Consider the following 12,675-nt stretch of genomic DNA (forward strand, 5'->3'; position numbering starts at 1 on the left):
GAGGCTAGGAACAGGGAGGGACAGAACCAACCACAGGGTAACAGCAACCAGCCTGGCTTACCTGATGGAGGCAAGGGACAGGACCAACCACAGGGTAACAGCAACCAGCCTGGCTTACCTGATGGAGGCAAGGGATAGGACCAACCACAGGGTAACAGCAACCAGCCTGGCTTACCTGATGGAGGCAAGGGACAGGACCAACCACAGGGTAACAGCAACCAGTCTGGCTTACCTGATGGAGGCAAGGGACAGGACCAACCACAGGGTAACAGCAACCAGCCTGGCTTACCTGATGGAGGCAAGGGACAGGACCAACCACAGGGTAACAGCAACCAGCCTGGCTTACCTGATGGAGGCAAGGGACAGGAAGGGAGCTCAGTCTGGTGTGGGTCCAAGACTCAAGGCACCCAGTAACCTCAGCAGGCTACAGAACAGCCAAATCCAGAACTCACCTTCCACCAGTGGGTTACTCCACACCCCCAAAACTACACTCAATCCCAGAGCCACTTAAGTTCCCAGCCAACAAGATGAGCATCAGGTGCAAATGCTTAAGTCCAACCGAAACAAGGGACAGTCGGAGAACCCGGAGTCTGGAGTCCGCGGACTGGAACATGAACCGGAATGTAGACCTTGGTCCGGACCATGACACTACCTTAAATATACCCAATGACTTTGGCCACCACAGCTGCTTGTAGCAATGGATTTCATAGATTCATCACTCACCAGCTAAAGAAATTCCTCCTCATTTCTGTCCTAACGTGATCTGTTCTGAGATGTGCCCTCTAGTCTTAGACTCCCCACCATATAAAACATCCTCTCCACATTCACTGTATTGAGGCCTTTCAACATTTAATAGGTTTTAATGAGATTCCCTCCTCATCCTTCTGAATTCCAGAAAGAGTTCATAAGACCATTGGAGCAGAATTAGAACATTTGGCCATCGAGGCTGCTGCACCATTTCATCATGGCTGACCCACTTGTTCTCTCAGCACCAAGCTCCTGCCTTCTCTCTGTATCTCCTCATGCCACGACTAATCAAGAACCTGTCCAGCCTCTGCCTTAAATATACATGAAGACTTGGCCTCCACAGCCGCCTGTGGCAATGAATTCAACAGATTCCCCACCCATTGGCTAAAGAAATTCCTCCTCATCTCCGTTCTAAAAGGACGTCCCTTTAGTCACTCCTCCAATCAAATACTATGAAGGAAGAGGCTATTGCCCTTGCCCACTGCCACCAGCTGTGCCTCAGTCTTAGTTCGCTGGCTCAGAGCTAGCTTAGGCAGCTCACAGGTTTCTCTCGAGCTACAGCCAAGTGCCCCCCTTTCCACCTCACTGTTACACCTGCCAGAATTGCCGGACTGGTTAGTTGACACCTTCCAGGGGCTGCACCCTATCAGAAGCTTGCTGCCTGTACCCATGCTTACACCAAACACCATTAGCTTTTGCCTGTGATCTACGCTGCCTCACCATCAGGCAATGTCTTCGTTTTAAAATTCTAGGTTTTTTTTGTTGTTGGTCCAAAGCCAGACCTCTCCCTTTCTCTGGACTCTGAACGCTCGGTGCTCCTAGAGTTCTGAATTCAGTCTCCTCCCTGATTTCCACACTTGATCCTCTGCACTGTGGGCTCCCCATTCACCCGCAGCCCAATTTTAACCACAACAGGACTGAACTGGTAGACCTATCACTCTAGCTGGTTCTTGTCACACAGAATTTCTTTTCTCCTGCCTCATCTTCACCACCACTCCCACACTTCTCTATTACCTCAGGATACGTACTGCAGTGTGAACACTTGAGACTACTTTGGAAAATGATGTTTACATTGTAAATACATGCTGGTATTTATGTACATTTTATTCAATTTCTGTACTTTAACCTCACAGTTTAGTTGTATATAACTCTTTATTCCTGTAAGTGTTAAATGTCATTGCTTTTATGGTTCCTTAAGGTAATAATACCTGGGGTGGGAATGAGGGCAAGCTCCCACTACCTATTGAATGCCCTCAATGGTGTGTGCCTCAAATAGACTCTGACAAACAAGTCCAACTCCTGGCCTTTACGTGTGGCTTAGTGAGTGAGCCCGGCGGAACCGTTTCTACTGACAGGAGAAGGGGTAAAGGCGGGTTACTGGTGCCTTAAAACCAGTCGCTTCGGGCAGATGGGGCCCCTCAGCTGTGGTTGGCAGCTCATTGGGAGAAGGAAAACTTTGATCTCAAACCTCCACTGCCTTGTGGCTGTAGCCACTCATGGGGAAGGCTTCGGGAGTAAGCCCTCCAATGGTAAAATCTGGAGCTGGAGTCCCTAAGCCAGTCCTACACTGAGTTCAACGCTGACTGGCAACTCTGCTGGTACCAAACTGTATCGGTCTCTGCCGTTCCTTTGGATTCATCAGATGCGTGGAGAGGGGGAGCCTGCTACATAGGCATCAGCTTGCTCTCCATACCGTACTGCCCAGGCTTGCATACCTAGAGAGCTAGGACACAAAATCCATGCTCAAGTCTGACTGACGGAGGCCTCAGGTTGTTTTTGTGTTGCATGTCACGGCCACACATCACAGCAAATTTCTAATACGTGTACTGGGAATGTAAATGTATATGCTGAATAAAACTGATCCCTGACCATCGTCACCCCCTTTCCCACTTACAAGTGTGACCTCTTTGTCTCTTTCTTCAATTCTTCACTATTTCCAGATGGCTCACATTCACCATGGATATACAATCCATCTGCAGCTTTGCTCCACACCAGTGTGACCTACTTGCCCAACTGTTCCCTTCCTCCACCTTCACTTGACCTGTACTCCTTCTCACATTGAACCAGTTGTGTAACAGGAACCTGGCCTTGTCTCAGTCCCCTCTCACCTTTATCTGGAACACGAAAGTGCTTTGATGAAAGGTCCTTCAACCACAACTTTAACTTGGTTTCTCTCTCAAGATGCTGTCTGAACCATTCACTACTTTCTACGTTTCCTATTTTAGTTCTGGACTTCCAGCATCTACGTTTTGTTTTGCATTTCAGTTCCAGAGGCTCACAGTGTGTCAGACTCAGATCACTGACTAATGCTATTGCATCAACATCTGAAGTGTGTGGGTTCAAGCCTCACTCCAGTGAACGGAGCAGACACTCCAGTGCAGTCACGAGGAAGAGGTGCACTCATTCTGAGGAAACCATAATGCCAAAACTCAATTATCATCACAAAATTTAAGGATGGGCAGAGGTATTCTGAGCAACCAGCACCACCAAAGGTCCTGCCATTTACTTAACAATGTTTGGAGAAGATTACCATTTGGCAAATAGCTACCACGTTGTCCCAAATAACAAAATATAACTTTGGCCCTTAAGAGGCCTTAAAGGTTTTTATAGAGAATATGGAAAGTGGTATTTAAATGGAACCCATTTCCTGTCATTGTGTGAACAGCAATAAAATATAAATTGGTTAATATTAAACAAAGAATTATTCAATCCTCTAATGTATTCGTGTTTGATTACCTCAAGCACTATTACAGCCAATAATGAGAGAAATGTTTTGGCTACATTACTTTTGGCTTAGCATGCAGCAGTAGCTTCAGGATTAAGTTGGAAACCTTTCTAACCAAACTTTGGAAGCTATAAGCTACAGTATTCAGGAAATAAAGAGTCATTTTATTCCAGTCAAGGACAGCTCCTACGTTTCACAGCAGTCAACCTTGTTGGCTGTACCAATGCAAACATTGGCCTTAGGAAACGTGGTTCAGTGCATGGGAATGGGTGGATGGGCATGTGGGGGTTGATTGGAGGGTAAAATGGTGATTAGTCAGCCTGGATCATGTCATTATAGATGAACTCCAGCGCAAATAAATGCATCTCATTCTCATGGATTTCCTGTCAGTCAGCTTCAAAAACATCGCTTGTAACCTGCAACCTCTCCAATTTGAGACAGTAGAAAGAAATGAATTAGTTTTTACACAAAATAGGACATTCACCAAATCTCGGTCGTGTTGTCATAGTGATAATAGTTGCTATGGATTTGTTGGTTTTTTTTTGACAAAGAGTTTAGATGTGATAATGATGTATTTTCCAGCTTGGATTAAACCCAGTAACACTTTGAAATTACACAAGGTTTCAGGCTCCAAGAATTTCTTAAGACGTAATTGAAAGAATAAAATTTAAAATAAATCTTTCTGCTACTTTCCAATCAATAAATTCATTGCAGAATTGGGAGAACACATTTATGTAGAAAGATTTTACTTTGTTGAGTAAGAAGTATGGGGTAAAAGGTGATGTGCTACAGGCTGTACATGGGTTATAAACACCAAAATAACAAAATCCCCAGATACAGTCAAGTTCCCAAGGTACTATTAAATTCAAAATTTTGATGTATGTACACACAAATGGTAGAATTAGTTTCTCTCTCTCCACTTTCTTTCTTATCAGCCTTACTTAAATGCTTTTCCTACCTTTTATTATAATACTGTGGAGGGGTGATTATCACACCGAGTGATTTCTCTGCATTTTCATAGGCCCTTCCAGCAGCACCACCCAGCAACATCCCAACTTAATCCTAAATTAATCATGGGACAATTTACAACAGCTAATTAAGGATGAGTGTGGATCTAATGAGCCAAAGGGTATACTTCTTTGTTCTAAGTGCAGTAAGTGCTATCTTGACCAAAGATATCCCAATCCAAAAACTTGAGTGAATTAAATGCATTTGAGGAAGACGAAGTACATGAGGGTTGAATTAAAAATAAACAGAAGGCTTGCTGTAGTTGTAAAGGGTTTTGGGAGACCTGTGTGCCTCTAGATCTTTATTTAAAGCAGAAATTGATAAGTTCCTGATTGATCAGGGCACCAAGGATATAGTGAGAGGGTATGTATATGGGGTTGAATGGGATCTGGGATCAGCCACGATGAAATGGCAGAGCAGACTCAATGGGCTGAATAGACTAATTCTGCTCTTATGTCCTATGGTCTCAAAATCTATGGAGGATTTAACTTGTCTTAAAGCCAGCATACCATGATTCACTAGGTTGATTCCTTGAGTACAAGACTGAGTAACAAGCACTTATAATTTTGGAAACTAGAAGAATGAGAGGCAATCTTATTGAAACATATATTAAAAAGGGGTTTGATAGTGTAGACAGTTACACTTGGCTAAAGAACCAGAGGTAGGCAGTGCAGTCTTGGGATTAGGGATAGGCCATTCAGCCGGTGTTTTATGAGTCACCGGTGTCCTCTGCTCAAGGGGGATATGGATCTTCAGTTGTTTACTATATTCAAGGGTTGCATTGAGAGATGTGAAGAGCATTAGTGGAGTTTGGAGAACAAGATTTAGCTGTATTCCTATAGAAAGGAGAAGTGTGATGTGGCTGTCTGTTGCATTCCTGCTTTCATTTCTATCACTTCTAAGGTTTTTCAAGAGCATGCTGTAAGGAAAAGGTAATGAAAGCTCATTGCAATTCATCTTTTGCTACATTAACTCTTCATGAAGGATAGCAGTGATGTAGAGGACACACATTCATACCTGGACCAACTTTGTGCAATGAGGCAGCCGTATCTCTGTTGCTTGCTGACACTGGCTGTGGTTTTTAAAAGTCAAGGCAGCTACGTGACCTAGAAACTTGCAATGGGATGCCCCAAAGGAAAATGCTCACGGATACATTATGTGACTCTCAGTTAACTCCATTCACTACTGTTCCAGTTCAAGCACAGCTATGACGATGGTTACAGTATTGATCCATGGTATCGTGCTAGTTTGTGATTCTCCTCTCAGCTCACTAAGAGGTTCCACCAATGTGGTGAAATGCTCTCCACTTGCCTGGATGAGAGGAGCTCCAACAACCTATAAGAAGTTCAGCTCCATCCAAGACAAAATAGCCCAGACTAGCACCCTATCCACCACGTCCTCCACTCTGCTGGCTGCAAAGTTAACCATCTATAGATTGCAACAGCTTGCCACCAGAACTTCCACATTCCTGATCTTTGTCACACACGGGGACAAGAGAGGCAGGGTTGTGGAAAACCATTCAGTGTGGCTTCCCAGTTACAGACCATCCTGATTTGGAAAATATCACCATTCCTTCATTATTGCTGGGTCCAAATCTTTGAACTCCCTTTCCAACTTCTCCAGAGTAGACCCAGTCAACAAAGTTCTCATCATTTACTTCTCAGGAGTAAATAGGAGTTGCCGCAACAGCACAGCCCATGTCCCATACATCAATGATAGAAGTTTCTTTGCTTTGAAACAACTTTTAAGATCAGTTTTATTTGTCACATGTGCATTAGACATACGATGAAATGTGTCATTTGCGTCAATAGCCAGTGGACCCCAAGGTTGTGCTGGGGACAGCCCGCAAGTGTTGCCGTGCTTTTGGTGCAAACATATGCCCACAACTCACTGACCCTAACCCATATGTCTTTGTAATGTAGGAGGAAACTGGGGCACCTGGAGGAAACCTATGTGGTCACGGGGAGGACATAAAAGTCCTTACAGACAGTGGTGGGAACTGAACGCTGAACATTAGCACTGTAAAGTGTTACACTAGTCACTATGCTAATGTGTGGCCCAACCTTTCAAAGTGAATCAAAAATTATCCTCAGGAAAACATTTCAGTTCATAACAGGAGAATGACAGAACAATCTCAGCCCAGGGAAGGAGCTGGGGGTGAATTGTGGGATAGATTCTAAAGGGACTTCAGCCACAGAAACAATAGAGATGCTTTGGTCACTTTCACACTGAAGGCTAAGCCTTTGTCCACAGTCCATTATGCAGTAAAAGTGGTCAAATCCACTTAATAATTTTCACCTTTGAGTCAGTAATGGCATAATCCCTGTCATATTGTCAGTGATAATAACAGACTATTTGTTTCTGAGGGTAGGAATGTGGATGTAGTGGAGTTTATTTCTGTTTCAGAGCCCAGAATAGTGAAGTCCTAATGAATCCAGTTCTGATATTTCAACATCTGTGATGTGATTTCCAATTAATTCTATTTGTTGCAATAATTTATGGTAGAGTTTTCTTTCTATTGTCAAAATTTGCATGTCCATGATGCCAAGTGACATTATGCCCTGGTTACTGTCTTGTCTTTGTCAGGGGCCATCTACTTCTGTACAGAGCCTTAGTGAGACCTGGAACATTATGTACAGTTTTGGTCTCCCTACCTAAGAAAGATTATGTTTCCCATAAGAGTACAACAAGGACTCAGCTGTCATGGTGAGTTTATGTTTGAAGAGATGTTGAGTAGATAGCCTGTGGTGCTGAGAAGAATGAGAGATGATGTCATTGAAGGCAATTTCTGTTTGATGGGCCTCAGCAGGAAGGGACGAGGCTTCCCCTGCGGGAGTGCATAGATCAGGTATATAGACTCAGGTGAAGCCGAAGGCCTACGGGTGCTGCGGTAGTGTTAGCAGTTAGCGGACGCTATTATGGCACGGGGTGTCTGAATTTGGAATCCTTTGCATCCTTTGGAAGCAAGTTTGTACGTCCCTTCCCATGAGTGAATGTGTGGGTTTCCTCCGGGTGCTCCAGTTTCAAAGTTTTATTATCAGAGTACATACATGTCACAACATACAACCCCGGGATTCTTTCCTCCCCTCCCACTGTCCAAAGACGTACCGGTTAATTGTCCCATCGGTTGCTGGGAGGCAGGACAAGAAGGGCTGGAAGGGGCTGTTCCCGGCTGTCTCTGAATAAAATAAATTATTACAACGTAGCACTGAAATGAGGAGATTCCTTTATGAAATGGTGAGGTGAATCCGAGGAGGGTTGCAGGGTCATTCAGAACAGGTAAACAGGGAAAGGTTGAACAAGTTAGGTCTTTATTCTTTGGCGTGTAGAAGTTTGAGGGGGGACTTGATAGAGGTATTTAAAATTATGAGGGGGATAGATAGAGTTGACGTGGATAGGCTTTTTCCATTGAGAGTAGGGGAGATTCAAACAAGAGGACATGAGTTGAAAGTTAGGGGGCAAAAGTTCAAGGGTAACACGAGGGGGAATTTCTTTACTCAGAGAGTGGTAGCTGTGTGGAACGAGCTTCCAGTAGAAGTGGTAGAGGCAGGTTTGGTATTGTCATATAAAGTAAAATTGGATAGGTATATGGACAGGAAAGGAATGGAGGGTTATGGGCTGAGTGCAGGCCAGTGGGACTAGGTGAGAGTAAGCGTTTGGCACGGACTAGAAGGGCCGAGATGGCCTGTTTCCGTCCTGTAATTGTTATATGGTTATATAGAACAGAGACTGGCAGATTTCTTGGGACTGGGGGATTACAGAGATAATGCAGGAAAATGGAACTGAGATGAGAGATCAAACTCAGGGATTATGGTAACATTTAAAAATCATTATGGTGTTATCCTGCAACAATACAGATGTAAATCCCACTCACACACCCCTTTCAGTAGAGGAATGTTATCAGCCACGTTTTTCCAAAGGGGCAGTAAGACCAGAATCTTTCTTCTGACTGAAAGATGGATACAAATATTCTGTAGAAATGTACTATGGCCGGCCTCGCTTCGATTAGATCTGCCCCGCTGCTTATCAGTGTCCTTGCACTTTTCGACCTGTTGTGTAACCCGTCCAGCAGTCAGATTCGGAGAGGCTTCCGATTTCTGAAATGCTTCAGTAAGCCAAGGCCGTTTTAGAGCGAGCTCCATTCACGACTCCGGACAGTTTCTGCTCACCGGCTCTGACAGCCAGGAGACCGACCTGCCTCGTCGTGTTCGACACTGAGCAGGGCAATAAAACCCCGGTAGCTGCCCAAAACACAGCCAGGCTTGATTGTGCGTGGGGCTCCCATAAATACACAGGCCGCCAAAACAAAAAGTATGAATACGTAGCTCCGAATCTCTGTAAAATCCATATGGAATAAACGGGTCTTGCAGAAGTTTTTTGCATTTACGCAGAAATACATAGACTTGGGCCAACTCTGTTTAAAATTTTAAAAACTCATACATTCCGGGGGGGGGGGGAACTCGGGGAGCATCTGTAGGGAGAGGGGCAGTCAATTTTCGAATTTCCGACCGGTCATTTCAAACTCAGCTTTGTTGTACGGCGGAATGCCGTGAACCTTTGTACAGGTGGGATGTTTGCACAGTGTCCTGGAGGACGGTTGCAGCCTGGCGGGGGTGTTGCGAGCGCCAGGGTTATGCACCATATGAAACATTCAAGGCAGCTCTCAGTGTCGCTCCGTCCGGCGTCGGCTACAAACATGTTTCCGCTGAGACGGTTGTGCCCCGTGTTATTGCTCCTGGCCGGTGCCTCGCTGTCCTGCGACCCGGGACCACCGGCTTCATCCATGGACATCACCGGCATCGTGTGCAGGTTTACCGAGGAAGCCGCCCTGATATGTAAGTTCTGGGAAAGGAATCAGAACCGGCGACTTCCCGCCCCCACCGATGCCGCACGGTGCGAACGATTTCTGTTGATCACAAAGGGACCAACGAGAAACCGCCTAGTTTAGGACTGAATTCCCGCAAACTTTAAGTAGTTTGTGCTGGAGAATTGTAATGTGTTTCCACCCGAGACTTGGGATTACCGGCTTAAATTCAATGAACACCGAATGCATTTGGGAAACGGTTTGGAAACGATTTAAAAACAATTAAGTAAAATTTAATAAAATAAAAATACTTAATAAAATAAAATTTAAAATTATATCCACAGAAACTTACTTCATCTGTTTTTCATATTTCACTGAATCTCCCTTCAAGCGGCATATTTTAGGAGCGTTACGGATCTGAGTGGTTTATTGCTGCGAGAAATGATGCCAAATGTCAAACGACACCTCAACTCTCTGGATAATCGCTGCGCGGTTTTTCGGCCTCTTTAAACCCGGGTCGGTTTAGTCTACCCGTTCCACGGACACGGCGAGAATAGACCGCAGGCACATATTCCGGGCAGTTTAACCAAGCGGGCTTATTTCATGTTTTCTAGTCAACCAGGAGACCAGTGATGTTATCCAGACGACGTTACGGCACGCTTCGTTCCCCGATATGGCTGGAGAAAAATCGATTCTGATTCTGGGCACCGTTTCATATGTTTTAAAGAAGTAAGCTCTCCAAGGTTCGCCTTTGACGAGTTTTGTTTTGGAGGATTGGGATGTGGGGGACTGGCACCGAAGAGTAAGTGAGTTCTGTGGCAGAACAGTGGGGCAGGTTTGAGTGGCCGAGTGGCCTTCTCCTACTCCGATTTCCCAGTGCTCCAAAAACCTTTGCACGCGTGGGTGACCAGAAAGCACATTTCTGACCAATCGTGCCATATGGTGCCCAAATTGAGATCCCCGTGATACAAAACATGAATTAGTGTTGGAATCTCTTTCCATCAGTGGCTCTTTAGCGAGTCTTATGCCTTCCTCTCCTCAGGTAAACGTTTCGTGATATTATAGGATGCATCGTGATGGCCTTTACGTTTACCAACAGAAATTGCTGATACAAGTGTGACCTACAACCTGTGTTTTCCACTCACAATAGCACAAGGAATAAAGCTGTCTGTGAGTAGCAAAGAGACATGAATTGCAGATCATAAAATGTAGGAGCTGAAATAAGCCATTTGGCCCATCGAGTCTGCTCTGCCTTCCGTCATGGCTGATTTATTATTCCACTCAACCCCATTCTCCAGCTTTCTCCCTGTAACCTTTGTTGCCCATAATAATCTATCAACCTCCACCTTAAGTATACCCGGTGACTTGGCCCCCACAGCATTCTGTGGTAATAAATTCCACAGATTCACCACATTCTGGTGAAGGAAATTTTCCCTAATCTTTGCTCTAAGGAGGTGTCCTTGTATTCTGAGGCTGTGTCCTCTGGTCCTAGGGTCCCATCTGCCCACTGACATTTCTCCTGCAGCCTCTGTCAGACCTGTCTTTACTGATGTCTGTTCTGCCAGCAAAGACCTCCAGCAAAATTAACATTATCACTTTGTTGAGTACAGCGCTGCACTCTGTGGCTCTTTAATGAGCCTATACACCAACGTGGTTTAAAGCCACGTGCCACAAGGATTAGTCAGCTGTCAAACCAGTTGTTATTAGCCATAAATTGTGCAAATAACTTTAATGTAACTTGATAAAGTCTCTAATATGTTTCCAAAAATTATCATTAGAGCTTGATTTACTGTTAATAAAATGACATTTCTCTTCGGTTTAAGTTTGCAGATAATGAATATGTCTGTGGAAAGTAGTAATGTGGAACTCAGTAATGAAAAAGGAATTCTAGTCTCTATCCAGAATGTGGCTGCTACCATCAAGGGAACCATGGACTATGCATACACCAACTGGCTGCAAGTATTCACTTTTAATTAAACTGTCTTTGTGTTTGGATTGTTAATATTTGCAGAACAATTTGTTAATGCACATAATTTTTCTCTTGGATGTGGAATAAATGAGTATTACTTCTATAAAAGTGCGGGCAGCATTCACGTGATTAAAATCTTTTGTCCTGTGCATGTAGATCAACGATAGAAAATGCTTGTGTAGGATGCAGAAATGCAAGGCTGACTCTATACAGGCATTCAGAAATGCCCCAAGTGTGGGACTAGGACATGAAGTGTACAGACATGGAACATATTTGAGCTAACTTTGTTGTTCCGGTTTTAATAGTCATACTCTGATTGTAAAACGTAAGCCGCATCCCATTTCTCAACGTGCAGCCAGTTTTAACAGTGGATAGCTCAGATTTTATGTGCCTATCGATTGAGACCACTGTCGAGTTCATAGGACTTCCGCTCAAGACGGGCATTTAAACGTTTATTTTGGATCTGAGGATCAGCTCGAGGCCGATTTCGCCTCCTCTGCTCCAATTAGCTTTTGTAAGTATTTTATTAACAACTATGCATTTAAAAAGTTGATTTGAGCACGTCAGCTTGTTTCTATATTAAGAGATCCTGAAAAGAAGGGTGAAAATAATGCAAGAATGATGACATGTCTTGCACTTATAAAGCTCGCTGATGGGGGCTGGAGGGGTGCTGGAGGTAAGGACGCCATTTCACATTTTTGGAAAATGTACTGAATCCTCCCTACCCCAGCAGGTGTCTAAAGACTGTGTTGCAGTACACTAAGCAGTTGACGGTTGATGGTACTGGTGCTCTGTTCCTCAGTAACTGGGCGTTGTGTTCACCAGAGCAACACACATGGGAATGTGACCCTAAGGGGCAGTGTTTAAACAAAACAATTTCTTCTTTACCTCTTTCCTTAGGTTACTGCTAAATCACTCACTGGATTTTGAAGTTGAGTCCCAGACTGATGTTGATCTTGCCCTAACTTTAGGTAGGTGTGATGTGACATCCTTTAAAATATTGGTTTAAACTCACTTTGTTATGTTGCTTTATTTCCTGTTTCCCAAGTCTGTTTACCAGCTTGATCCTAATTTTTTTTCTTTACAGGGTGCTCTTCTTATTTATTGATTTTAGTTAATGACATTAATTTCTTTATTATCATCATAAATTCTGAGGTATGGTGAAAACTGTATTCTGCATGCTATCCATGCAAATCATTTCATTGCATTGTGCATTGAGGTAGTACAAGGCAAAACAATAACAGAATACAGAATAAAGTGTTACAGTTATTGAGTAAGTGTAGTGCAAATGGACCATAAGGCATAAGAACATAATAGAACATAGGACACTACAGCACAATACTGGCCTTTCGGACCATGATGTTGTCCCAACCTTTTTACCTACTGTAAAATCAATCTAACCCTTCCCTCCCACATTTTGCT

The 12,675-nt window shown here is 44.0% G+C and overlaps 1 protein-coding gene across 1 annotated transcript in view; it reads left to right on the forward strand.

The window, feature by feature from the left end:
• Positions 1 to 9,013: 9,013 nt before the first annotated feature.
• cetp (cholesteryl ester transfer protein, plasma) overlaps positions 9,014 to 12,675 on the forward strand; it is a 41,167-nt gene continuing 37,505 nt past the window's right edge. Inside the window, exons 1-4 of the mRNA XM_059992679.1 lie at positions 9,014 to 9,315; positions 9,899 to 10,013; positions 11,108 to 11,239; positions 12,154 to 12,224. Of these exons, the coding sequence (XP_059848662.1) occupies positions 9,051 to 9,315; positions 9,899 to 10,013; positions 11,108 to 11,239; positions 12,154 to 12,224 (583 nt within the window). The 5' untranslated portion in view covers positions 9,014 to 9,050. The remainder of the gene's footprint in view (positions 9,316 to 9,898; positions 10,014 to 11,107; positions 11,240 to 12,153; positions 12,225 to 12,675) is intronic.

This window comes from Hypanus sabinus, chromosome 17 (genome assembly GCF_030144855.1).
Source record: "Hypanus sabinus isolate sHypSab1 chromosome 17, sHypSab1.hap1, whole genome shotgun sequence".
Classification (NCBI taxonomy): domain Eukaryota; kingdom Metazoa; phylum Chordata; class Chondrichthyes; order Myliobatiformes; family Dasyatidae; genus Hypanus; species Hypanus sabinus.